General features: G+C 45.3%; 1 protein-coding gene across 2 annotated transcripts in view; it reads left to right on the forward strand.

Annotated features, from left to right (window-relative positions):
* The first annotated feature begins 389 nt into the window (after positions 1-389).
* The window catches only part of TBX15 (T-box transcription factor 15), a 122,454-nt gene continuing 96,911 nt past the window's right edge, over positions 390-25,932 (forward strand). Inside the window, exon 1 of one of the 2 annotated variants that reach the window (XM_061121035.1) lies at positions 390-453. Coding sequence is in view for 1 of the 2 variants with exons in the window: in XM_061121034.1 (XP_060977017.1) it covers positions 1,612-1,816 (205 nt within the window). In the remaining variant the exon portion in view is untranslated. Of the gene's footprint in view, positions 454-1,395; positions 1,817-25,932 lie in introns of those variants that run through there. The other variant, XM_061121034.1, reaches the window with a different exon arrangement.

Below are 25,932 nucleotides of genomic sequence, written 5' to 3' on the forward strand. Positions count from 1 at the left end.
GATAAACTTCTTGGCCCCTCTAAACTTGCTCTGCACTGGATTGCGTGCGCTCGGGGTCTCCAGCGGCCCGAGACCAGTAGCATAACCTGGGAGGGAGTGTGGGAAATCAGGATGGCCCAAAGTGTTGGATTTAAGTCCCTTAGAAATCCCTCACAACCACGCTGTCCTGAAAGTTTTTTTTTTCCTTTTTTTTTTTTTTTTTTTTAACGATGGAGGGAGGATCAGTGGGGCGGGGAGAGCCGGGCTCCCGAGGTGATCGGATTTGAAGGGAATTTTGAAAAAGCTCCGTCTCCGCTGTCAAAGTTCCCGTCTGCCCTCGCCCAGCCCCTCTCGGCGGGTTCTCCAGAGCCAGCGCCCCGAGCAGGCGAAGCTCGGTTTAGCATCCACGCCGAACGGAAGGATAGCATTTGCTGCGTGCGGGGGCACAGTCAGGATCCGCCTGCCGAGCGCTTGGTAAGCCGGGTGCCCCTCCGCCGGCCTCTCGCTTTGAGGGCGCCTACGTCACCTTCTCTACCAGGTAGAGCTGGAAGGAGGCAGCGATCTTTATGTTTCCAATTACAAGACCTTGGGTAGTAACGAGGCTTTCTTGTTTGTTTCTTTCGTTTTGCCTTAATTAGAGTTGCTTAGAAATCTTTTAACAGGAAAATAGGAACCTATGTCGCGACGGAACTAGCAGGTCTGAAAGCATCTGGGGGGCAAGCGCCAGATTATTAGAATCGTTTTCTGGTGTATTTGGACAGGTTGACGTTTTGTCAGAGCCCCCCAATTCCAGCTCCGCATTTAAAATGACCCTAGGCTTGCAGTGACTATGAGACCTAGCAGATTTGAGAGGAAAAGGTATGAATTTGGGACTTGCAGGAGTTTGTAACGGCACAGATCTGACCTCGACTTTCACCTCCCCCCACCCCCACGAGGAACCGTGGGGGACCGGGAAGCCAGGAGTTAAAGTCGGCCCAGGACCATCCCGGGGACAGCCAGCGCGGAGCCTTGGCGCGAGCCTCAGTCTCTCCCCCCTTTTCATTGGCCCGCGTTCTCAGGGTTTCTCCAGTTCCCTCTTCGCCATTGGTCGGGGGCTGGCTTTTTTTTTCCCCCCTCAGTCTTTCTCTTCCTCCCCCCTCCCTCTCCCTCGCCCCTCGGCCAGGAGCGCACCGCCTGCCCCCAGCTCCTCGGGAAGGGAGGAATTTAGAAAAAAAGTTTCCCAGAAGTTTGGATCAGAGCAAGGACGGGAAGACCAAGAGAGGAAGAGGGAGAGGGAGGAGAGAAAGGGAGAGGGAGGAGGGAGAGAGAATAAAAAAATGATGAAGTCCAGTCTACACCGCCTGTGAGCGCCTGCCCGGGTGGGTGGGAAGCAGGACTCCGGCGCTCATGCAGCGAGCGGGTGGCGCTGCGGGCGCAAGTTCCTAGCGGCTGGGGCAGCCAAGGACTTCGGTCCTAGCCGGCCGTGCAGGGCGCAGGGGGAGGGTGCCGAGGACCCGCGGAGCCGCTGCCTCAGTCTTGGCCGCCTCGCCGCCGCCTCTCCCGGGCCCGGCCCGGTGGGCGCTCGGAGCGTGAGGGCTCGGGTTGCTCCCTCTGTAGTGGGGGCGAGCGGGAGCCGGGGTGCGGGCGGCTAAGATGAGTGAAAGGAGAAGATCTGCAGTCGCCCTGAGCTCGCGAGCACATGCCTTCTCCGTTGAAGCCTTGATCGGCTCAAATAAAAAGCGGAAGCTGCGAGACTGGGAGGAGAAGGGGCTGGACCTGTCCATGGAGGCGCTGAGCCCCGCGGGCCCACTCGGAGACGCGGAGGACGCGGGCGCGCACGGCCTGGAGCCTCACCCGGGTGAGTGCGTGGAGCCGGAACGCGGGAGGCGGGCGGAGAAGGGCCTCGGGGCGGCCAGCCGGCGGGGAGAGTGGCGAGTAGGAAGGCCCTGACCGTGACGCCGTCTTACTCCAACGCCGGTTTCTTTTTCTTTGCGCAATGCCTTGAGGTTTCCCCAAATTCGCTGGAACCAATTTGGGGGAACTGGCCTGAGCCTTGCAGTTTCGTCGCCAACCTCAAGCCAGAAGGCCTACTTGCTCTCATCCCCTTCTCTTTTTGGGAGCAGAATGCAGTGTTCACCATGCCCGCCACTGAGAGGGCTGCAGGCCCCTGGGGTTAAGAGGGGCGAGGATCGAAGGCGACGGCCCGAGCGGAGACGAGCTGGGACTCGCTTCTGAGAGCTCTGAGGACTGGCACGGAGTTCTCCGTCTAACACCCCTGTGGAAATCGCCGTTTGTCCCATTTAGCCTTCAACCTCGGTCCTTTCCCTTCCCCCACCAACTTTTCTGGGACTCAAGTTGTTGTGTTTATCCTACTCCCCGCGACGAGGGAGTACAATTACATTTCTACTTCGCCTGCATTTGTGGAAAGAGGAATGGGTGTTAGCCCCCTTACGCTGCGCCCAGGGCCACTCTTCAGAGCCCACGTCTTTGCGTATTTGTGCGGAGCGGTGCAGTAACGTGTTGGATTTGTACGCATTCTGTGCACAGTTATGTGCACATAAAATGTAAAACACCGGGCGGATGTCGATGTCAGTATTTTAACAGAATCTTAGAAGGGGTGGGGAACAACTTAACGTTTTGTATTAAGTGCCAAGATTTCAACTGTGCAAAACAGTCCGGGGGAACAGCTGTTGTCGGAAGAATTTTGCGCGCGCGCGCACACACACACACACACACACACACGCACTCACGCTACGCTCACAGCTTGGTTTAGCGCTTCAGAAACTTTCCAGCCAGGATTTGTAAAACTTTTCTGGAGGTGCTCCTGCTGACCAGCTAGGGCTGGGGAGTAGATTCGGGTCAGAGCGCCGGCAAGTCGGAAGGGGGCGGCGGACCGTAAAGAGATGAGGGGCGGCCGCAGGTCCACGGAGCTTGGGGACCCAGCTTGAGGCCCAGGAAGGAGCTTGGGGGCTGGAAAACTGGCCGATCCAAGGAGAGACAGCTGTCGCTTACATTTTCTCTTTCGGCAGTGACAGTTCAATTTCCATGCTCCCGAGGCTAATAATAACGCGATTAGCGGGTGACCTGCAGAGACAGAGTTTTATGAATTCTCCGTGTTCTTGCGGCCGGTTACGGTATTTGGGTTTAGTGCTGGGGAATTATTTTTATTAGTCGATGAAAAGAAAATTAAAAGGAGATTTATTTCGTCCGCTCAAGCCTTTCCCTGTATTTGGATGCGGGTGCCTGTCCACGCGGACCCCTGTGTGGGCAATCCAGAAAGGAACGCATGGCTAATGTGTGTTTCCCATCTCTGGATGGACCCTATTTCCTCACCGCACTTATTTGTTGTCAAAATCTCCTTTGGGCCTTCACACAGTTTAGTGGAAGTTCTTTCAGGTCTTCGGACAGCTCATAAATGGGAGAGTTAGTTTATTTTACTTTTGCGATGGTAGAAAAGGGAGAAGTTACTTAACTGAGTATGCAGACACTCTGTCCTGTCCTCGGGTACTTTTCTCTGGGAGAGGGAGTACAGGTCTTAGGGAACTAGTGTAGGGTCGCATGTCCAAAAGGATCAACACTCGGATCATAATAGGGGACTCAGCAGGCAGTTTTCTTTCTGAAGTTCTTCTCAGAAAATAATGAGGAGAGAAAAATGAGGATTTGGAACAAGGAGAGACCAGTTCAGGGAAGTGAATGGGAGGACCTGGTGTCCAGAATGCTGTTTCCTCGATCCCCCAGGGTGGGGGTAGGGGTTGCGGACCTAACAGAGAACTTTACCTGACAGAGAATTGAGGTGATGAGTTCCCATTACCATTATCACTTTTTTTTTTTAAAGGGCCTTTGGGTTAGAGAAAACGAAATATGTTTGTGGGGCAAAGGTCCAGGAGGAGGAAATAGCTGGAAGCCAAGAGCGCTGGAGGGGCCTTCTTCAGAGCAGGGCTGCATCCTGCTGAGCCTCGTTCGGTGGTGGACCAGGGGAATCTCCAAGGTCCCTGCAGGGGCCAAGACTCTTAGGACAAGGACAAACAGGATGTAGGATGAAAAAAAGATCTTTCATTTAAAGTGCGCTCTGACGTGCAGGCTTCGCTGTCAGGGGAGTGGAGGAGGCAGAGCTTCGGGCTTTGAGCCTGGAGGGTAACACTGGAGAGCTTGGGGTTCCTTTTAGACCTTTCTTTTTGTCTCTAATACAGACCCCTAACAATACAAAGTCAGGGCCACATGTAAAGGTGTGTATGGTGGAGGCGGGAAAGGGGGCGCGGGGACTCCCATCATGCACAGGGCCGTGTCTCTGCCGGGCTGGGCCTTACCGTTGTCTTTAAACTTTCTTCTCCCAATTAGCACAAGAGGGGTGGACTCGCTGTGGGGCTCAGCTGCCCTAGGCCGATTAGAAATCAGGGACAGGAAAAAACCCCACCACGACAAGAATATTGCCCAGGTCCTGGGGGATTAAACAAACATGCACACGTACACTGGCCACCCGCCTTAGATAAGCTGTATTTACCATTCTCACCATACCCTCTCTGACCCGTACAATCATTTTCAGCCCTCCCTCAAAATCCAGGGACCTACAGGTAACTTAGGGGTCCGATTATAATGCTCAGCTTTTTTTTTTTTTTTCTCAAAGACGTGGCTTTTGCTTTTTCACAGCCCGTTTTTCTTTCGGCGTCAGGACAGAGCTGGCTTTAGTTGGCGCCGAGCGCGCCCGCAGCCTGGGGCGCCAACCTGCAGCAGCGGGGGACCGGCCCGGCCTGCTCGCTGTAGGTCTTCACACATCAGAGGACACACAGTATGTATTTCAAAATTTTCCACCAAGCCTGGTGGTTCCTCCCCTCCCCCAAACCCTGAGGCCCTTAGGGCCCTGGAGGAGGGCCTGCGAGGTACCCTCATTTTCACACCCAGGCCAGCTCTCTAGTCTTTCGGAGAAACCGCCAGGAAACTCAGCCTCTGCGGGATGGGGAGGGTCTCAAAACCCGTCTCCGAAAAGCCTGGCTCTCGGGTTGGCTTGCCCCCCGCCTCTCACACAGCAGCAACGGAGGAAGCTTTCGAGACAGGATCGCCGGGAACAGCTGCTCCGGCGGCTGCGGCCTTGGAAGTGTATTTCAGGCACGCGGCGGCGCCATCTGCGTTCGGACCGCAACCTCGGCTCCACCCGGCTTCCCCAGCTCCGGTTTGGGCCTTTCCCGCCCAAATCCACAGCCCAATGCCACCGAAGCCCGGTCCCCCGCGGAGAAAAATAATTTAAACCTTATGCGAAGGGATTTCCCCCTCCGAAGCCCGCAGGCCCGAGCCTCTGCAGCCAAGGCGTTCGGCGGCGGCCTAAGGGGGTGGCGACGCACGCGGGTGGGCACACCCGATAACGCCAGGGAGATCCGCACGCACACGTGCACTCACGTCAGGCGCTCTCGTTCTCCCAGGCGGCCGGCTGCGCAACCTCTAGTAGAATAAGACAAGAAAAAGCCCTCGCAGTTCCCAGGGCCCTTGCTTCTTTCGAATGATCAAAATCAACTTGTCACGGGAATTAATCTGTCAGTTTATGGTTTGTTCGCTCAGAGTAGAACTCCAAGATTTTAATCCTGTCCTCACATCTCAAACCGACTCCCCCTCTCCGCAATATGGAAACACAAGGGTCAAAACAGAGGAAATGATTCTTCACTGATGTTTAAGTAACGAGGAAAAGGGATGCGTTTGAGACTGGGGGAGAATATACTTAACGCAAGGCAAGCACCAGCCAGGGCGCAGGCCGCGGCTTGGACTGCAGTGTAAGCGTAGGAGGCGCGCGGCGCAAGACGCTTAAAGGTCTTTCTGCGGTAGAACTCAGATTCCTTGGTGGTACGTGCGTCTGGACGCCTGTGCAGGCCTAGAGGTGTCGGCTCTGCGCCCTGCAAACAAGCCAAGTGTGGGGCCTTCTGAACGTGACCTGGGTGTCCGGTCAAAACAGTCTTCCACTGTGCCTGCCTCTTTGGTAAATGACCTTGTGTCACGAATCCGAAAGGGAGTGAAGGGGTAGGCAAGGTCTGAATTCGTTGTAGGCCGGGTTAGGATGGTGGTTTGCTGGGGCCTGACTGCCAAATGCCTTTTTTTGCACGGGTCTGGGAGAGCGCACCGCAGTGTCCCCAGAGCGGTGGGGAAGGGAATGGAGACGTTCTGCCTAAAACCCCAGTCCTGGCGTGATGGCAAAGCGGAAGGCACTCGGAAGATTATTCTAACGCGCTTTATCCCATGAATCGAGCAAAGTGCTCGAGGGCAGCGGGGAGGACTGGGAATGGAGAAAATCCTGATGCCCAGAGTTTGGACTGTGGTGGAAGGAAAGTGGATTGGGCTGTGGTTTGCACCTCCACAGGTCGCCCCCTTGTACCCCGCCACCTCCACTTGCGGGGGAGGGAGGTTTCAGAAACGGGTGTAAAGCGTGTGGAAGGCGCGCGCGCGGGAGGTGGGGTGGGGCGGGGCGGTGTTCTGGCTTCACGGCTACTCCGTGCAGGGCAGCCCCTTGCCCGGCTGGCTTCCTCTGCCTCTCGGAGACCGGCCCGAAGAGCACTAGCCTGATGGGAGGTGAAGGCTTTCCTGGACAGATCAGCTTACAGCCTAGGTGCGCAGCGATTCTGAATTCGTGTCTTCCACGCCCCACCCAGCGCTCTTTCTTATAGAACACTTTATTTGGATCCAGAACTAGCGCCTTTGGGTTTCCTGATTTTATAGGCAAAAACTCCCAGAAAGAAAAGTTCACGAGGTGACGTTCATGCAGGGGGAAAGGGGAATTAAATTTCTTACAGTGGAATTTGGATTTAAATTATATTGATACATATCTGCATATCGGCTGCCATTTTCCTGTGCGCTCCCCCATTACTTCAAATGGTGTCTTGAACATCTTTTAATTATTAAAGAAAATTAGCTTAGCATATTTAATTAATATACCCGGCACTTGAGGAGAAAGCGAAAAAATGGTATGAAATGCTTAACCTGGGAGCTAAAACTGAAATGATTGGGTATTGGTGGTTTGTGTACCCCGATTTATTTGTATAATTTCCTTTGTGTGGACAAGTTTAATGGAACCAAGTCCCTCATCATGAATCCTTCATTTTGGGCCACAAAAAGGGAGGGACAAATACATTTTGGCTCAGAAGACCGAAACATTTTGTTCATCCAAGCCTCTCTAAGGGCATTGCTAGCATTAAAGAGTGAAATATTCCAGGTCTGTCACAATCCTTTTCTGTATTGCCAAAATTATAATATTAATAAGATGAGAGCACTTTTTCTGAGATCCTGGTTATGGACTCTAACAGAAGTTTATTTCTCATACCCCAGGAGAAAAATGATTACTTCTTAAATCTGGGAGTTTCTTCTCTAGGTGATGGTAGATTTTTTTTTTTTTTTTTTTTTTTTAAAGCCAGGCTGAACTGTGCAAATTCCACAGGGATAAAGAACAGATTGGCATTTCACTTTCCTTTCTGGAAATGCAGAAATCCGTCCAATGATTGTTCAAGGGTGTAACTGGTTATTGCTTTCTTACTCCCAAAAGACAAAGTAGTTAAGCAAGGGGAGAATATTTGAGTGGCTTTTTAAGTTTTAACTTTTTGGGATATTTTTCCACAGAGAAAAGTAGGGAGCTGATGGAACGTGGAATCTTTCCCCCTTCTTCCTCTCATCCAGGTGATTTATTTTTGCTTTGCCTTTTCTGGTTTTTAGTGAGCTTTGAATTTTATATGTGCATGACTGAGATACTCAGGGGTCTGCACTGGTTAGAGCAATTAGCAAATTTAGAAATTAAGGTCTGTTTACACCTTTCCGGGCATGGATAATCATTAGTTAATTTAAGTGAGGCCCTTGTTCTAAGTGTCAGGGTGGAAAATGAGACTCAGTAGGGAGGACCGGAGGTGAAATGGAAAGAGGGTGGGGAATTGCAACTGGTGACAACGAATCAACATTTATTCCCTGCCATTAATGGCTTCACTTATGAGGCAGGGCATTTTTGCTGACTACCGACTGATGATGAGTTTTTGATGCCAGAAGTGAAAATAGGCCCTGAAATCACTACTTTTTATTCTATAAAATTTGCATGTGTTTATATACAAATTTATGTGTGAACATCAAGTTCTGAATGGGTCATAGATAAAATTTCAGAGAAAAAAAAACTGCTTTTTTTCCCCTTTGTTTGGAGCCAGTTTAACAAACTGGGAATATCTAAAATCTGGGGGGCCAGAGATTTTGTCATGTCTAGATATCCTTTGACAATTCAAGAGTGTCCCGGACCTGAAACTTATTTATTGGCATTTTTATTTAACTCTCAAATTAATTGATTTTGACTAAAGCCTAAAAGAAAGCACCAGAAAATGAGACTGTGCAGGTGTAATTGAAAAGAACAAGGAGAGTGGAAATTTTTCTAAATGTCTAAAATTTTTTTTATTTTGTGAATAATGCCATCTTCCTTTTGGATGGACAGAGGCTGCCTTATATTCTGAAGAGTAATTTCACCTTCTCCCAAGAGGAGAGTTAAGGGAACCACTAAGAGAAGTCTGGATAATAACGATGGTTAGTGGAAATCATGAGAGAAACACTGTGACTTGGGGGAAATAATTTAATAATATAGGAAATGTATTCAAATCTTGTCCTTATTTGTCCTTATATTGTCTGCAGTATATTTGCTGAGCTGTTTCTCAATTGTCGCCCACTTTAGAAGACTGCAACAACAAAACATCAACCTCCTAATTGTGGATTGCAGGAGTAATCTAATATAGCCTTCTTTTAAAAACCAAAACGCTACAGATAACAGTAGAGTTCCCTTTACAAGATCATCATTATACACCTAGTTGGATCCTTAGAGTTCAGTGCCTAGTTCTCAATCGGGTGAACCAAAATTCTGACCCCGAACCGCGCCCCCCCCCCCCCCTTCTTTTGCTGTCCCACAGCCCAGGGCGTAATGTCAAAATCCCCAGACCGGGGCTCTGAAAGCAGTTAGCTCCCCTTGACTTTCCCCTTCCCTCACCTCCCCGCACCCCGACATCCTTTTCCCTTCCTCCAACCTCCTACACACACCTCGGTCGCTCATTTTTACTCACTCAAAAAAAAAAAAAAAAACAGATGACGCTTCACTGAGGAAGGCATTGGGATTGCATCTCTTTCCGTGAAACCATCCCTGGGAAACCAGGGCCCCTCGGGTGACCGTCACGAGTCGGCGAATTGGGCCGCGGTCGCGGCTGCCGGCCCTGCGCCCCTCGCTCTTTGCCGGGGTCTCGGCGGCCTCGGCGAGGGAGCTGCGGCCGGGGGTTCCCTGCTCCGGCTCTCGAGGCTGGGCCTGGCCCATGCGTGGGCCCGCGGTTGCCGCGGGGCCTTTGAAACCAGGGCCGGCATACTCAGGGTTGGTGGGTGCATTTCTCATCTCTACTTACATCCTAGAGAAATGCGGGGACCTTGGGGGTAATCAGGAGGGCTTTGATGAAAGATTCCTGTCCCCCCTCCCAAAGAAAAATCGGAAGCGGTGCGGGGGGAACCCCAACCCAACTTCAAATCAAACTGGATCCAAGGATCTTACACCTCGCGCCCTGGGGGAGTTTGAGCTTTTGCTTTCATCAGGCTAAACACATTTTCAAGGAATCAAACGTACTTCAAACATCAGCAATTAGAAACCAAGAAGCCCTCGGCTTGTAGAGTTTTAAAATCCTTAACCATTTCCAAATGGGTGATTTCTAGGGTCAGTCACTATCATAGCCAGCCCTTTAAAAAGGAAAGTCATTTTGTCGGTTCGAAACGCAGATGATTCCCGGATGCGTGGGACTCATAACCGCAGAGATACCTCTTCGCAGGAAGCCGGCATTGCCCACCGAGACAAAGGGACGGCAGGCAATTGTTCTTCCTGCTGTTCTTGGAGGTTTGAAACAATGAAGTAATGCGTTTCTCAGAAAAGCAAAGAAATCATTCAGCTTTACTAAGTAGATTGAGAAATGACTATATTCTGCACGAAGCCAGCCAGATGGCTTCCCTTCAAGAGCTGAGCGTTCGCTGCGAGGGAAGTCCCGCCTCGAGGCATCCTGGTTCCCAAGCGTCAATCACACCAGGCCCCAGGGCCCAGAATTGTAACCTAGAGGGTAGGTGACTTGGCTGTTTCAGGCCTCCCATTCTTGCTACTGAAAAAGACTCGCTTTTCACAGTGGGGAGGGGCAAGCATTTGGGCCGGTAAGGGGTTGTGAATGCAGCAATGCTCTCCCTGGATATGACAAATCTTCCTTAATTCAGAAGCCTAATACTTTGATCTTTGTTTGCAGCAAAACTGGCCAAGGGCTCCGTGTGTATATATATCTATATATCTGTGCACTGTATATGAAAAGAAAGGGCTTCTTAGAAAATTAATTGTATACGTAAGCTTGCAGAGGAATACTGAATTGTGAAACCTTTCAGAAACCTTAATTGCTTACATGGCTGTCTATGAATCTTTACTACACTGCATTTGACACAGGCCCTTGTATTCTAGATTATGTCCATGTATTAAGATAGGAAGTCGGCTACACTAACTTAAATTAGACTAAATTCTAGTGCAAGCTTTGTTATTAATGTTGGAACGGAGGATGTTGGTTTTAAAGGCAGACATATAAATGGTGAAAAAAAAAGTTTTAAAGTTGTTTCATAGCCACTGATGAGGCCTTGGTTCCTGGTTCATGAAATACGAGAGAGGCTTAAATAACACCTGAGGCCTCTTTAGCTATAAGATTCTGTAATCCTGTTAACTTAAAAATTTTTTTTATTTTTTCCTCCTAATACAGCTTAGCTATCACTTGACTCATCCTTTTCTTTGTTGGAATGAAGGAAGTTTTACTGCAGTTGTAGAAAGTAACAGTAATGGCAACATAAGACCAAAAAAAAAAAAAAATTTTTTTTATAGCTAGAATTAAGAGCTTCCATAAAGCTCTTGAAAAGTTTTTAGATTAATATCACATGTTCAGAAGTCCCGGATCAGTGATTTCTAGTCTTTGTGTTTGATGTAACCTATTGTTGCTTGTGTGAACGCCCAGGACTCTCCTGCCAAAAGAGTTCTATGGCATTACTGACTGAATTTAAAGGAAATACAAGTTATTTTTGCTTCGAACATTTTTTCTGCCATTCTCAGAAATAGCTGGAAAAATTCTATGGATTTGAAAAAATGAAGACTGAGAAAAGCAGCTTAAGCACTGGTAAATTGAATTAGTGGACCACCCTCCCCACCTGGCTCCACCCGCCAAGAATCAGTTGCCCCTCATTTCTATTTGAGCCTGATAGAAAGCACTAGTAACTATTTTCCATGTCCAGTCTGCTAAGCCGAGATCTTGATCTGGCAGAGATGTGAGAATGCTAAAAGGATGACTTAGTAACAGGCAAAACGCTTGTCAACAAGATAGATCAGAAGACAGCTTAGCATTCAAGACCTCTATTCATAGCTGCTGAACTTGAGGGCAGGGTCAGACAAAAAAACTGGGCCCAGGACACACCGAGGAGAGTATCTCATGTTTCTATCTTGTGGGACTTTATTTCCTTATAGACTTCTACAGTTGAGCTTCAAACCCCAGTGACAGCTCACCCCGCCCCCCGCCCCCCACCCCCGCCCCGCCACCTCAGTTGCTGCCCTATTCTCTGCAGCTCCGGGCCCTGTGCAGAATTTCTGTTGTTACGGAGTTTTAGATTTACTGGTCATCCTCTCTCACTGTTGCCCTATAATCTGCTGTGGGGCAGGGACATTGTCTTCATTGTTTTGTATGTCTGGAGCCTGGTGCAGGTGGCTGGCACAGAGCACTTAGTAAATAATAAAAATGTAATGAAAAGGCAATAAGAACTTAGTAAATAATAAAAATGTAATGAAAAGGCAATAAGAACAATGATAACCAACTTATTGAACGCTATGTGCCAGCGCCTGTGCTAAAGTTATATATATATATTATCAATATAATGTAATATGTGCAAATATTTATTTTATATATTATGTGTAATAATGTAATGTGATATATAACAGTATATACTCCAAATAATTATATATAACAATTATATATGTATGCAGATTTTCCAAAACACTCTAATGAGATAGTTACTTCTATTATCATTTCAATTTGTTACAATGAGTGGATTGTAACCATTTTAACAATGGTTAAAAGCTCAGGTATCTGGGGTTAAACAGCTTGTGTCTGAGCCCTAGTTCCAACACTTGCTAGTTGCATAACCTTGGGCAAATTACTTAATCTCTATCAACCCCAGTTTCTGCATGGGTAGTAAGAAATGTATTCATCAGAAGGTGGTTGAGAGGACTAAATGAGATAGTGCACATTTAAAGAAAAAAGAATTATCATGGTGCCTATTATTCCCATCAATTGAATTGATAGTGATTACTCGCCTTAGTGACTAGTTTACATAAGAAACTGTTGCACATTGTATATTACTATAGCCAGTACCCCTCTCCCCCAGTCTTTTGCTTTAAATGGGATGTTTGGAACTTGAAGTGGGATCCCCACTTGGTGTATATAGCCTATGGTTGGAGACAGAGGACAGGATTTTAAGTGTGTGTGGCTTAAATCAAACTGAACTTTGAGAGCCATTTCAGGGTTCCACTGAGGCAGAAAGCCAGCACCTGAGTGAGCACTGAAGGGAGGGAGAGAGGGCTTTCAAGGGTGGGGATCAGCCAGCTGGCAAACATTAGGAAGAGGGTCTGGGCAGGGGCTGGGGCTGGGGAGCCTCAGCTTTACCAGCTCTTCAGGAACTCCATTCTAGCGGCAAGACAGAGGGGCCTTTCTGGATGCAGGGAAGTGGAGTAACTCCTGTGTGTTTCTCTTTGATTAGTTTTTGGAGCTCAGAAATCCCCCAAAGGTCAGGTTTTATCGTATAGGAAATAATGTTCATCTTCATAAGGCTTTGTTTGTAAAGCCTGTCTTCTGATGGACCCCAGGATTCTGGGCAGAATGTCCAGTTTAACCAATGAGCTGAGGCTGCTGTGAAGGATTTTTAGCACGCTTGGTTGAATTAAAAAGAGAGAGGGAGAGTAAAGGGACTACATGAAAGGGAAAACTATAACTAAGCAGACTGTTGGGAAAGAAGACACTGGGAAGTCTTTTTCCAGTGAAGCAGAAGAAGATGCAGCCATTCTGTGAGAACTCATATCTGGCTGCACACTTGCAGTTTTCTTCCTTCTGGAAAACAGAAGGCTGGATTTGATCATTTACTATTAAAAAAAAAATAGCTGCACCTCAGACTTTGTTTATATTGATTCTCCACCGCAGAGGGAGAAGGTGCATTCCCAAGGAAAGAGGAATAGAGAAAGGATCCCTCCCAAGGCCTCCCTCCTTTAAGGAGCTGGGGCCCTTCACCAGCAGCACTCAGGTCCTGCCTGGCCATTCAGAGCTGGGAGCTGCTTTGCCCTGGCTGGAGGCAGGTCTCGGTCTTCAAAATAGACTCTCTGCTCCACATTTGATCAGATGTTTCCATACTTCCAATCTTACAATCATCATCTTATCTCAGCATGCCCACAGTGCTAGCCATTAAGAGCTTTCATGGCTAGAGAGTGGACCCTCTACAGTCACTATGCTGATGGTTTTACTCACCTTCTCTCACTGTATACACTCACTAGTCCACCAAGGGAAGTAATCATGTCCCCATTTACAGAAGAGGATGCATGCATGCTGCTAAGTCAATTCAGTCGTGTCCGACTCTGTGTGACCCTATGGACTGTGGGCCACCAGGCTCCTCTGTCCATGGGATTCTCCACACGGCAATACTGGAGTGGATTGCCATGCCCTCCTCCAGGGGATCTTCCTGACCCAGGGATCGAACCCATGTCTCTTATGTCTCCTGCATTGGCAGGTGGGTTCTTTACTTCTAGTTCCACCTGAGAAGCCCACAAACAAGGAAAGTAACTTGCCCACAGGCACACAGCTCTAGTTCACTTTAACTGGCTGGGCCAGAGTTTAAACCCGGCTCCGCGCGACTCCAGAATCAATGTCTTAACCATTAAACTGTATTGCTCCCCACTGTGGATGTCTCCTCAGTGCTTTAAGAGAACTTCGTACTTTTGTAGATGGAAACTTATGCTTGCTGTCTGTGCTGTTCCCCTAAACTGATTGTTAAATTGTAAATGAAAGCGACCTCATTTAAAGTTTCTGGTTCTCTATCTTCCTTTCCTGTGTTAAGTCCCTCTAGCCCAAAGGTGGGCTTCCCTGGTAACTCAGTGGTAAAGAATCCACCTGCGACGCAGGAGACTTGGGTTTGATCCATGGGTCAGGAAGATCTCCTGGAGGAAGAAACAGCAACGCTTTGCAGTATTCTTCCCTGGAAAATTCTATGTACAGAGGAGCCTGGTGGGCTACAGTCCATGGGGTCGCAAACAGTTGGATATGACTTAGCAACTGAACAACCAACAACAAACCCTAAGATGCCTTCTTCATACCTGCTGTAGAAGCCTCTGGGACAGCAATTCAGGGTTGAGTTTATAAGCCATAATTTTTGGAATGGGGCAAATACAGCCTTTTCAGCATGACTTGCTTTGATTTTAATGCACAGAAATCTCAATGTTTGAAATGCAGTGGCTGTATATTGAATTTTATCTAAAACCTCCTCATCCTAAATCCCCTCCTGCAGTGAAATTCAGGGGAAACTTTAACTGCTCTGTTTTACCCATTCCCTTCTCCATTCACAACGGGATGGATGGAATCTTATTGGTAATTGATTCAAAATGGAACAGCTTAGAAACGTATCAGTTGCAGTGACGAGCAATTCGTGCATTTCTAAGTGCTGTTGATTTTTTTTCAAACTCAGCAATCACAGCTGAAATCCCTTTGCCATGGATTGAATTTACAAAGGAGGAGATTCTGATTTCCACAGTGGCTTCTTTCTAATGCCCAAGGATTAGGAAACTGCCTTGAGGACCCACAGCAAGTACACTCGCTCTCAGAGTCACGGCTTTAACTTTAACCTCTGAGTGACTGCTCTGATTCATTTATTTTGTAACAGCTCTATTTAGAGCAGTCTAGTTCCGTATGGGATCAGTTATTTGCAGAAGTCTCTCATCCCGATAAACGTTTACAACCCAGAACTCTTTTACTCTTCTGACGCACTATAAGTGGGTATGATCCAAGCAGTGAGTTTCAGGAAACTTAGCAGTGGTTTTCAAGGATTTTTGGTTGACCTGTTCACTGTCTTTCCATCATTTCTCACCCCCTCCTTCACTCAGAGTAACCGTTCTTTCTTAGGAAGTCTGATGCCTCCAACAGGGATTTGGAAGAAAAACAATCCCCCACCCCTACCCCCAGTTTCAGTGTGTGGACTTCAGTATTAATGTGTTTCTTGGCTGTTTAACAGTAAGGTCTATCATATTCCCGTCTGTTGTGCACAGTGATAGAAAAATGGCTTTTAGAAGCTAAAAAGAGGAAGATGTCAAGTCAGTCTCTTTTCAAGCCTTACTTTCTCCCTCTGCCCACCTTGCTCTGGGCTGCCAGTGATTGATGAGATTTGATATGCTGTCACAGCAACAGAAGCATGTGGATCTCTGGGCCCATTTCCTTTCTCAAGGAACCCATGTGGGGCCAAACTCTTGAAATATAGAGTGTGGCAGAGGGTGAGATGAATGCTGCAGTCTTGGGTGATTTGCTGGATTTCATCCACGAGATGCGTCCATTTAGAAATGTAGATGCTTCAGGATCTGAAATCAGCCAGGCCTTGGCCAGTTCAGTGTTCCTTCAGTTCTTCAGTGTTCGGAGTGCTGGTTGCATGACCAGCATTAATCCTGGGAACGTTAGATCCCATCTGCTGCAACCGTGCATTACCCAGATTAGACTGTGACATTACAGAGATTTAAGGCATCTCTGTGATATTCTGACTGGGTGGTAGGTACTGTCCTATGTAGGTGGAAGCCACTTCCTATGGACACAGGACAGTTTGACTGCCGTGGGAGCGAGCAAATAGTAAACCGTGGCCTAGAGAGTGACTCTGTGTGTGTGTGTGTGTGTGTGTGTGTGTGCGTGCGTGTGTGTGTGTGTGTGTGTAGGGAGGGCTGGGGGCTGTTACGGAGAGCTGGGTGTAACGGTTCCCCAGCCTGCGTGGGCGAATTGGTTCCGGATGTTAACATTTTTTCCTTGGGGCTTGACTACATTCTTCTTTTTCTTTGCCTGTCTGTTTTCCTGCCCAAATTGTTAGCCTTGTACAGCTGTGTGGCTCATGGCTGGTGAGTGTTGAGAATGACAGATCTGGCTTTAAAATGCAGGGGCAGTTTGGGGGCATGTGTATAGGTAGAGTTTTGAGATGTTTTCATCCAGCATCTTTCCTAAATTTTGAGGATTTTTTTTTCAATCCATCATCTTGCCAGTTGAGTACCAACCCTATATTGTATTGGATGGCCTCTGTTGGGGAATGAGCATGAAATTCTCTAGAAAGCAGATGGTCCTTCATATTCTAGAAGCAGACGAAACCAGCCAGTTTGGGAAACTAAGATAACAGATGGAAGCCAAAGAGGCAGCCTTGTACAGTGGAGAAGAGCATGGCGTGCCGGTTAGGGAGACTGGACCCCACTGAACCACGGTGGACGTGGTTCTGACTGTGTAGACTGAAGTCAGTGACTGACTTCTGTGCCTCTGGTGCATCCGTGAACAATGAGGGCAGTAACGCATGCTGCAGAGCTGTTGTGAGAGTTAAGTGAGATAACAAATGCAAAGTGCTTGGCACTGTGCCAGGCCTATGGGCCGTGCTCAGTATTTCCATGCTCACAGTTACACTGTTGGTAAATTGAGAACTCAGAAACTCTCCAGTGTTCTTATGAGAAACCTTTTGGTGAGTGTCAGACAGCATTGCCCCGAACTACCCTTCTTAGCTTATCTCCACTGCTTGCCCTATTCCCTTTACTCAGGCTGACTTTAAAAACAATGACATACACATTGTACAAGTTTAAGTTACAATGTGTTGGTCTGATACATCTATATACTGAAACACGATGACCGCCTTTTGTGGTGAGAGCATTTAAGATCTGGTCTCAGCAGCTTCAAGGTACGTAGTGGAGTGTTGTTGAATTCGATCGCAATGCTGTGTGTTAGGTCTCCAGAACTCTGCAAGGTTGCACCCTTTGACTAACATCTCCTTAATTCCCCCACCCCACCCCTGTTACCCACCATTCTACTCTGTTTCTATGAATTCAGCTTTTTAAAAATGCAACATATGGGTGAGATCATACAGCATTTGTCTTTGTCTGACTTATTTCACCTAGAGTAATGCCCTCAAGGTCCATTCACATTGTTTTGACAAATGGTAGGATCTCCTTCTTTCTCCTGGCTGAATAATATTCATACACACATATGGGTATATATATGTATATGTCCATTTCTTTATCCATGCATTGATGGCCACTTTGTTTTATTTTTTGCTTGTATTATTATTTTTTTAGCCTTTTTTGGCCATGGCACATGCCTTGTGGGATCTTAGTTCCCTGACTAGGGATTGAACCCCGGCCATAGCTGTGAAAGTGCCAAATCCTAGCCACTAGACCACCAGGGAACTCTTTTTTATTTTTATTTTAAAATTTATTGAGGTATAGTTGATTTACAAAGTTGTGTGACTCTCTGCTGTACAGGAAAGTTTTCCATGTATGTACATTTTTCATATTTTTACATTATGGCTTATCAAAGTATATTGAATATGGTTTCCTGTACACTTAGTGTTTTTATATCTTAGTTATTGTGAATAATCCTGCAACAAACATGGGAGTGGAGATCTCTTTTTGGAATACTGCAGTTCGTCTGGACAGAGGTGTTTTTATCACTCTCCATGCAGTTGTTTCTGCTCCTCCTTCTGTTTTGAGTACTTTTTGCCTTCTCCTTCCCTAAAATTTCCTCTGAAAAAAGTTTATACTGCTTCTGAGACCTATCTTAAGCATCTAATATAACAGGAATATTCCAAGATGAAAAAGAATAATTTGATATAAACATTAATTGGCATGATGTACAGATTCAAACAGGGTGACTTCAGAAGACCATTACATGTATCCATGTACAATATGTACATTGCTCATGTACAATTTGGGTATTGCTATAGGGAATGAATTTCTCACGTGCCACCAATTTCATCTTCATTTGGAGTCCACTATAGGAAACTCCTCTTTTAGGGGCCTGTGTGTAATTTCCTCTCAAAATGGTGCCTATGTGCTGCTGTGATTTTATAGTCATAAGGCAGTCTCATTTAGACAACCTTCAACTATCAAGTGTGTAGCCAAGATGGTAAAAATACAGAGGTCCCCCACTGGCCTTCATTATCACAAAGCTCCTCTTGAGGGGAGGTCTTCACCAAGTAACCTGATTTAGACTGTTTATGAGGAAGACTCCCGTTCTGCCTCTGGTTTCACAGAATTCCTGCAGGCTTCACATTGCCAGTAGGGCAGTGATTAGTTTTCTTGTTTGTTTGTTTTATTGGGGTATAGTCGCTTTACAGCCTTGTGCTGGTTTCTGCTCTGCCACGAAGTGAATCAGCCACATGTACACATATGTCATCTCCCTCTGGATCTCCCTCCCACCCCCTCCACCGCGCCCACCTGGGTCATCACAGAGCACCGAGCTGAGCCACACTTCAGGTTCCCTCTAACATCCATTTTACACATAGTAGTAGGGTATATATGTCAGTTGCAATCTCCCAGTTCATCCAACCCGCCCCCCTCCCACCACACTATGTCCACATGTCCATTCCTTATGTCTGTGTCTCTATTCCTGAGCAGGGCAGTGATTTGAATTTAGCTCTTTCTTGCCTTACCAGCATTTATACCTCTTATCCTCTTGGTATCCTATTAGACTGGCATTAACCTTTATACTCGGGCAGCTGATGCCTTCAGCCAAGAAGACAGTGGCTTTGTCTCTCTTTGTCCTGTGGCCCTCTGTGCACATGCACACGCTTGTACACTCTCACGGTACTTTTGATTGGTCTTGTCTACATTCTAAAATTGGTTACAGAAGAAGAGGTAAAGTCAAAGCCTGTAAAAAATCAATACTTTGTACCTTTCTTATGACACTTAACACATTTTGCCTTGAGTGATAACTTTTTGGACAGCATATTTGTTTTGCAAGCCAACTAGACTGGAAAACCCTGGAGAGCTCGGTGTCTCTCTCATCTTTGAATCCCTATTAGGTCTCCATGAACATTTGCTAAACTGTATCAGTAGTTGTCAAACTGTAGTGAGGGGTGTGGTAAGCACAACAGCCACTTTAGAAACATTTGTCTTCTAGATGCTTCTGGAGAACAGCCTGAGGTGTTTGCCAGTTGCCTCTAAGGTGTGGTCTTGGACGTGTGAGTTGATAAGTCTCTGTCTCTAATGGAGATAAGATCATCAGATTTTAGTGAGAAGGAAAGACTTTCTAGTTGTCCCATTAACAAGACATTTCTGTAGCTAGGATTTACCCAGTGCTGTCTGCTTGGAGTCTATTTCAGAGCGCTCTCTGACCAGACATTAGCATTTGGAAGCACAATTAGTTTGTGGAGTAACTGCCTCATCTTACTGTATATGTCTCAGGTCTTATGTCCATGGCAGCCTCTGCTTTCTGCCCAGCAAGGGAGAAAAAGAAATAGAATAAGAGGCAATCTGAAAACCCCCAGTGTTAAACAGAAGGACAAAAATATCTCTAAATGAAAGACAGATTGCACAAGTTTGCCTGAGAAAGTAGCACTGGGTTCAGCTGAAGCAGAATGATAGAAATTCTCCTGGTCATTCCTTCCCATGAGCAGCAGGAATACATGAATGAACAGGCAGGAGGTCCCAGCTCAGGCTCGGTCCCATGCTGGGAATGAAGGTGAACTGTCAGGAGGAAAAAGGAGAAAACCCTTGGAGACACAAGGGAATCTTTGAGGAAGATGGAGCTCTGAGAATACTTTTCAGAACCAGCACAATCATAACGAAGAGTCAGGGACTGAGATACACGAAGTGACAGGTACTTTTTGGTACCTGTCAAATCACATATAAAACCCTTAATACTGTCTGGGAACTGACTCAGGCCGTCAAGGAGAAAAACAGCCTCACTTCATTCTCTCCTTTCATTCTTCATGTCCTGTCTTACTGCTGTGTGTGGCTGGAACTCACTTTAGAGGATATGGCTCTCCAAACTTGTCTTTGGGTTCTTGGTTTACTGTGCTCAGGGTGGCAGCTGACTGTTGGGACTGACCCAGTATCATCGTGGGTTCTGCAGGGCTCATGGCTTTCAAATCATCATTAAATCTAAAACACAGCAGGGGGAAAAGAAACTCACATGAAAGCTAATGGACCTGAGGTGAGTTGATGCCTTGAGCTCCAAGCTGTGGGAAAAAAGACCTTCTCCGCAGTTCATTTCTTTATTTTTTTTATTGGAGCATAGTTGTTTTACCATGTTGTGTTAGTTTCTGCTTGACAGCAAAGCAAATCAGCTATATGTACACACACACACACACACACACACACACACACACCCTGTTTTTTGGATTTCCTTCCCATCTAGGCCACCACAGAGCATTGAGCAGAGTTCCTTGTGCTATACAGTAGGTTCTCACTAGTTATGTCTATTATGTGTCAATCCCAATCTCCCAATCCATCCCATCCTCCCTTCCCCTCTTTGTATCTGTATGTTTGTTCTCTATGTCTGTGTCTCTATTTCTCCTTTGCAGATAAGTTTATCTATACCATTTTTCTAGATTCCACATATATGCATTAATATACAATATTTGTTTTTCTCTTTCTGACTTACTTCATTCGGTATGACAGTCTCTAGGTCCATTTACATCTCTGCAAATGGCACCATTTCATTCCTTTTTATGGCTGAGTAATATTCCACTGTATATATGCACCACGTCTTCTTTGTCTATTCATCCATTGATGAACATTTGGGTTGTTTCCATGTCCTGGCTATTGTAAATAGTACTGCAGTAAACATTGACGTGCATGTATCTTTTTGAATTATGGTTTATATGTAAACAGCAGGATGACTTTGAGTCTGTCTTCCTCTAGTTGACTATCTTTGATCCTGAATCATGAAGATGCTTCTTCAAGATGAGTTTGTGGTTCCCTAAATGTTAGTAGCCAACAGATTTTAGGAAACAGTGTCTTTTGGGATTCCGACATTCCAAAAGACATTCCTCTTTCCTTCTAAAGAGGCTTATTCTGAATCCTCTTTAGAAAGGGAATGTGACCCAGGAATTCAGACTTAGGAGGGGTATCCAGGACAGCTCACCAAGATCTAGTTGTCAGTCTTGAGGTATCATATTTGCATATCTCTGAAGGACAGCTGGGCTCTACAGACACTGAAGTGCTTCTCGATGGGTATGTGCTGCCCATACGAGGTTTAAAAGTTCATTACTCATTTATAGACATCCTGATCCTTAACTGAATGTTAAGCTTCCCTTACTGTGAGATCTCTCTCACAGTCCAGAAGGTCTGGATCAGTAATTACAGATAGTAAGTCCAGAAGGTCACCACTGCGTGGTCCCTTAATATTCACACAGATGGAGTTCTTTCCAGTTTCACTGGAAAGACTTTGTCCCCGTCAAGTGAAGGAGAAGGTGGGATGATCTTGAGTTTCAGGATTCTGGGAGAGGCCTCTCCTTGGAGCTGCACTGGGAACAGAGGGTGAGTACAGTTGTCCAGGATGCTCAGGGACTTGGTGCACATACTCTGGGAAAAGAGGTGTTTTGATTGCCGTGTCATTTGCCTTTCATGACTCACCAGACAGCTTAACCCAGATCTTGTTAACCATCCCTGTTAGGTGATATAGTGATTATGACATTTGGGCTAGTTTGTCTTAGAGCAATCCAAAAACTGACTTTTAATCCCACACACATTAATTCTTTCCAAAAAAGCTTGAAACACCCAGTAACTCAAGACTGAATTTGAAGCTTGTTGTTATTATCTGGCAGGGAATCTGGGCAAACAGGGAAGCTCCCTGTACTTGGCTCAGGGACCATGTTCTTTGCAGACTGTAATCCAACATCCACATCACATGCTTCTCTACAGATGGGAAGCGTGGCACCAACACCCTTTTTTCAGAAGGTCAAACCAGAACCAGCAACTCCTCAAACTGTTCAGTAGTTTCTATGCTTTCAGAGCTTCTAGGTCTTTCCTTCTTAATCTGGCAGCATCAACAAAACAGCCTGTTTACTTAGCGTAAAGTCTTATCAGCACCAACTCCTCTGATATCTGAGTAGTCTCTGTAAATAAATTTATACTTAATTTTAACCACTGGGACTTATAGCTAGGTGCTATACATTTTTTGAAGTACATGAATTTTCACCAAATGTGTACATGGACTCTTTGAATGATAAGACTTACTTTTCAATGTTCAAAGGATGTTTGTTGTTTATAGGTGTTATAGAATGAAATGCTATGAGGGCAAAAAAAAATCCATTGATAAAATGAAGACAAATTCCTATCATATTGGTAATGTTAGATTTTCATATACCAAATTTGCTAAAAGTAAGTCATATCTTCCTATAACCAATTCTGTATTCTTTGTTGAGACTTGAAAATGGACCCATTTTGTATACTTGATGACTTAAGATTTTACCTCCCTTACATTACCATGCTCAGAGATTCAGTGTATTTCTAACTGAAAACAGCGGCATCTATTTTCAGATAATTTCTTAAAGAAAAATTCAAAGTATTTCACAAAGGTCAGCCTCTAAACATTGCTTAACTTATGATTAGGGAAAAGCCCTAATTCCATGTGTATAGTTAGGATATTGAATGGAAAGGCTCCTCTAAAGGAAAAATGTCAGGCACCTACTATTGGTAGCAGGCAACTGGCAATGGAGGTAAATCACGCATCCTTTCTGCCCTCTTATTCCTCCATGGAGAATGGGAGAGAATGCAGCATGCCAATCAGCTGTCTTTCAGAGGTTGTGGGAAATAGACTTGTACGGTAGAGATGGGCTCTGGTTGTTATTACTGTTCTGTTTCAGATAATTAAAAACATGTTATTATGAAAATTTCTCAACATGAAAGTACCATGAACTCTCATGAACCCATCATCCATCTTCAGTGCCACCAATATTTTTGCTTGTCCCCATCTTTATTTCTACTTTTTGACTGGAGCATTCTAAAGCAAACCTCAGACTTTATGTCATTTTACAACAAAGTTCTTCAGTGCTTGAGTAGACCTCAAAAGAAGGATCATTTTCTGACCTAAATACAATGCCATCATCACATATAACATGATTGATACTAATTTCTTGATATAATCTTAGTTAGTCCATATTCAACTTTCTTTGATTTGTCCAGAAACTGTTCAGCCCTCATTATCATCAGCTTTTCTTCTCTGATTTGCCTAGTTGGTTCTTTTAATGACACCACACACCCAATAAAATTCTACACTGGGGCTGACTGCCCAGTGTACCTGAAGGGTATGTTACCAGGTTAGATTCTGGGGTTTCAATCCAAATATTCCCTTCAGAATATCTGGATGAGGATGAGGGGGTGAAACTTGTATTTTAGAAAAGTCCTCAGATGATTTTGACAGGCAACAGGTATGGAAACTACTGTTCTCTACCACTATCTTTTCATTAAGAATGCCTGGGAGACAAGGGACTGGTTAGTACATGTTTAGCATCTTAAATGAGTGCTCTGGACCCTGTATTTTTAAAGCTATTGTAATAGTTCTGCCAGCACCCAAATAAATGTCACAACTGAGAACATTCGTTATTGTAGCAAGGACAGAAAATTACTTTCTGTTTTAATAGGAATGACTTGTGGCTATTGAAATAACGTGGGGCAGTAAAGTAAGATCTGATTACAGGCTCCCTAGGCAAATGAGGCTCAGGATGTTTTTCTGGTTGTGGCAAATACAACTTGTTATTTTATAGAGGTCATGGAAAATGAAACTCCTTCAGGGTTTTAACATTGGCAACAGAATACCATTCTGGAAGTGAATTAAATTAGAATTAAATTTAATTTTATGCAGGTTAACTCAGGGAGCTCTGCCCAACACTTGCAACTCTAATGTTTAGAGCTGAATGAAACACCAAGCTGAAAGCAACACAGGTTTGAAAATGAAACATTTAATTAACCTTTTCTTTTGTCTCCATGGCTTTAAACAACTGATTTGTCTATTTTATCTTCCCTTTGTCCCTTTTCTGCCTTTAACTGATGGATAGGATCCACTGAATTGGTGGATGAGCTGCTGTTTTGGTGGAATACAGATCTGTCTGTCAGGCATATGGGGATCATAAGCCCTGGGCTTGATGGTGGTAAACATATTATTTGAAGTTATCTTGATTGAAATATTGCCTAACAATGCTGTTACTGACAGGTTATTTCTTTAATTTTTACTCAATGTTCCTACCACTGTGAAATCTGAAATGACTACTAATTGTGAGGTCATTTTGGTTCCTTTAGTTTTGAAATTATTCAGTGAGAAACTTGACTAAATCCAAACAATATTAAACAAATATGTTGATTAACATTTCTGTTACAAAAAATTACTGCTAATTACTTGCAGATTCCTTAACAAATAAATATGTAGTTTAGTGAGCAGTTGTCACTAGTCTGTATCCCTAGGTAGTTGGTGAGTCTGTATTTGGAGGTTGATCCTCTAAGCATCACAGGGTCAATCCTTTTGTTTTTCTCCCATGGCATCTCTCCAGTACCTTTAATGGAATATGGTCATGATGATATTGGATACAGTTGTTCACATGTCCTCTTGACTAGACCTGGAATTTCCTATGGGTCAGGAATCTGTCTTTATGCTGTTATCTCTAGTCCTTACACCACCCTTACCTTACAATCCTATATAGTTATATATAATAATAATAAAATAATATATTTGCATGGCAGTTAATGGAATAATCATAACTTTGGGTTTTGTTTGCCTGATTGACCATTTTGACTAAGCCAAATGACTGTATAATTCAGTGAAGTTGCTGGCTTTTCACAAAAAAAGATCACCAGTGTCATATTGCTAATATTTTATATTTGCATGGCAGTTTGTTTTCTCAGAGCATTGTCTGTCCTAGGATGGAAGATCATGATAATCTCATTTGATCCTCTCAAAACCATGCAAAATGGAGCCACTAGTCATCATATTTTGGAGGTGGGGAAACAAATGGCCCACGATCACAGTCAGGTGTGAGCAGAGCCCTGGGAGAAAGCCATTGATTTTCCCTGAGCATCCTCCCCCCAAGCTCAGTACCCCCTCTTCCCTTACCCTGGATTGGAAGATGAGCTGGAGGCAGGCAGGATATGGCTTTACACTCTGAGGGCCTTTGAAGGTACCCTGAGGTTCCTCTGGTTCTACAGAGCTGAGCCGGGCCTGTAAGTACATGGAAGTGATGTGGAGAGTTTCCTTCACTCTTTTTGAGGAGTCACGGTTTCTGGGCCCAGAATATCTGCCTGTCCGTTTCCTTAGCTGCTGCCCAGTAGGCAGGAGCACCTGCTCTGTACTATTTGTTAAATTCCTGCTGAGTGACAGTGATCATTAGGTACCTCCTTCTGGGGATGGGCTTCTGTTACCTGTATACCTGTTAAATCTCTGACTTCTTGGCAAGTGTGTTTGTAAGTTTTCCCTGACAGGCTGAGTCAAAGCCTAAGAATCACAAGGTAGGTTCTGTACTTTTCCTCTTAGAAGTACCAGGTTCACCTCTGTGTCTTAGAGGTCATAGTTGTCCTGCAAGATTCTATTCCTTTATAGACTGCAACAGTTGTCACTTATTTTTCTCACAAATTAAAAATACTCAAATAACTTGTACACATATTAAAAAAATTCAAATAGCGTAAGAAGTATTCACTGAAATGCACAAAGTTGAAAATTAATCTCCCATTGCTAGTATCCTAGTTTATCATTGCAGGATCAGTCACTGTTACCACTTTGTTTTGTATCCTTCCAGGTATAGGTATAATGTATATGAGTCATTATATGAATGATGTGTATGAATCATTATATATACTTACATACATATGTTTATATATAAACCTTTAAAATCAAAACACAGATTGTAGCATAATACACCCAGTACTTTGGACTTTATGAAGTTAGTTTCAAACTGTTATACTGG

This window comes from Dama dama, chromosome 20 (assembly GCF_033118175.1).
Source record: "Dama dama isolate Ldn47 chromosome 20, ASM3311817v1, whole genome shotgun sequence".
Taxonomy (NCBI): domain Eukaryota; kingdom Metazoa; phylum Chordata; class Mammalia; order Artiodactyla; family Cervidae; genus Dama; species Dama dama.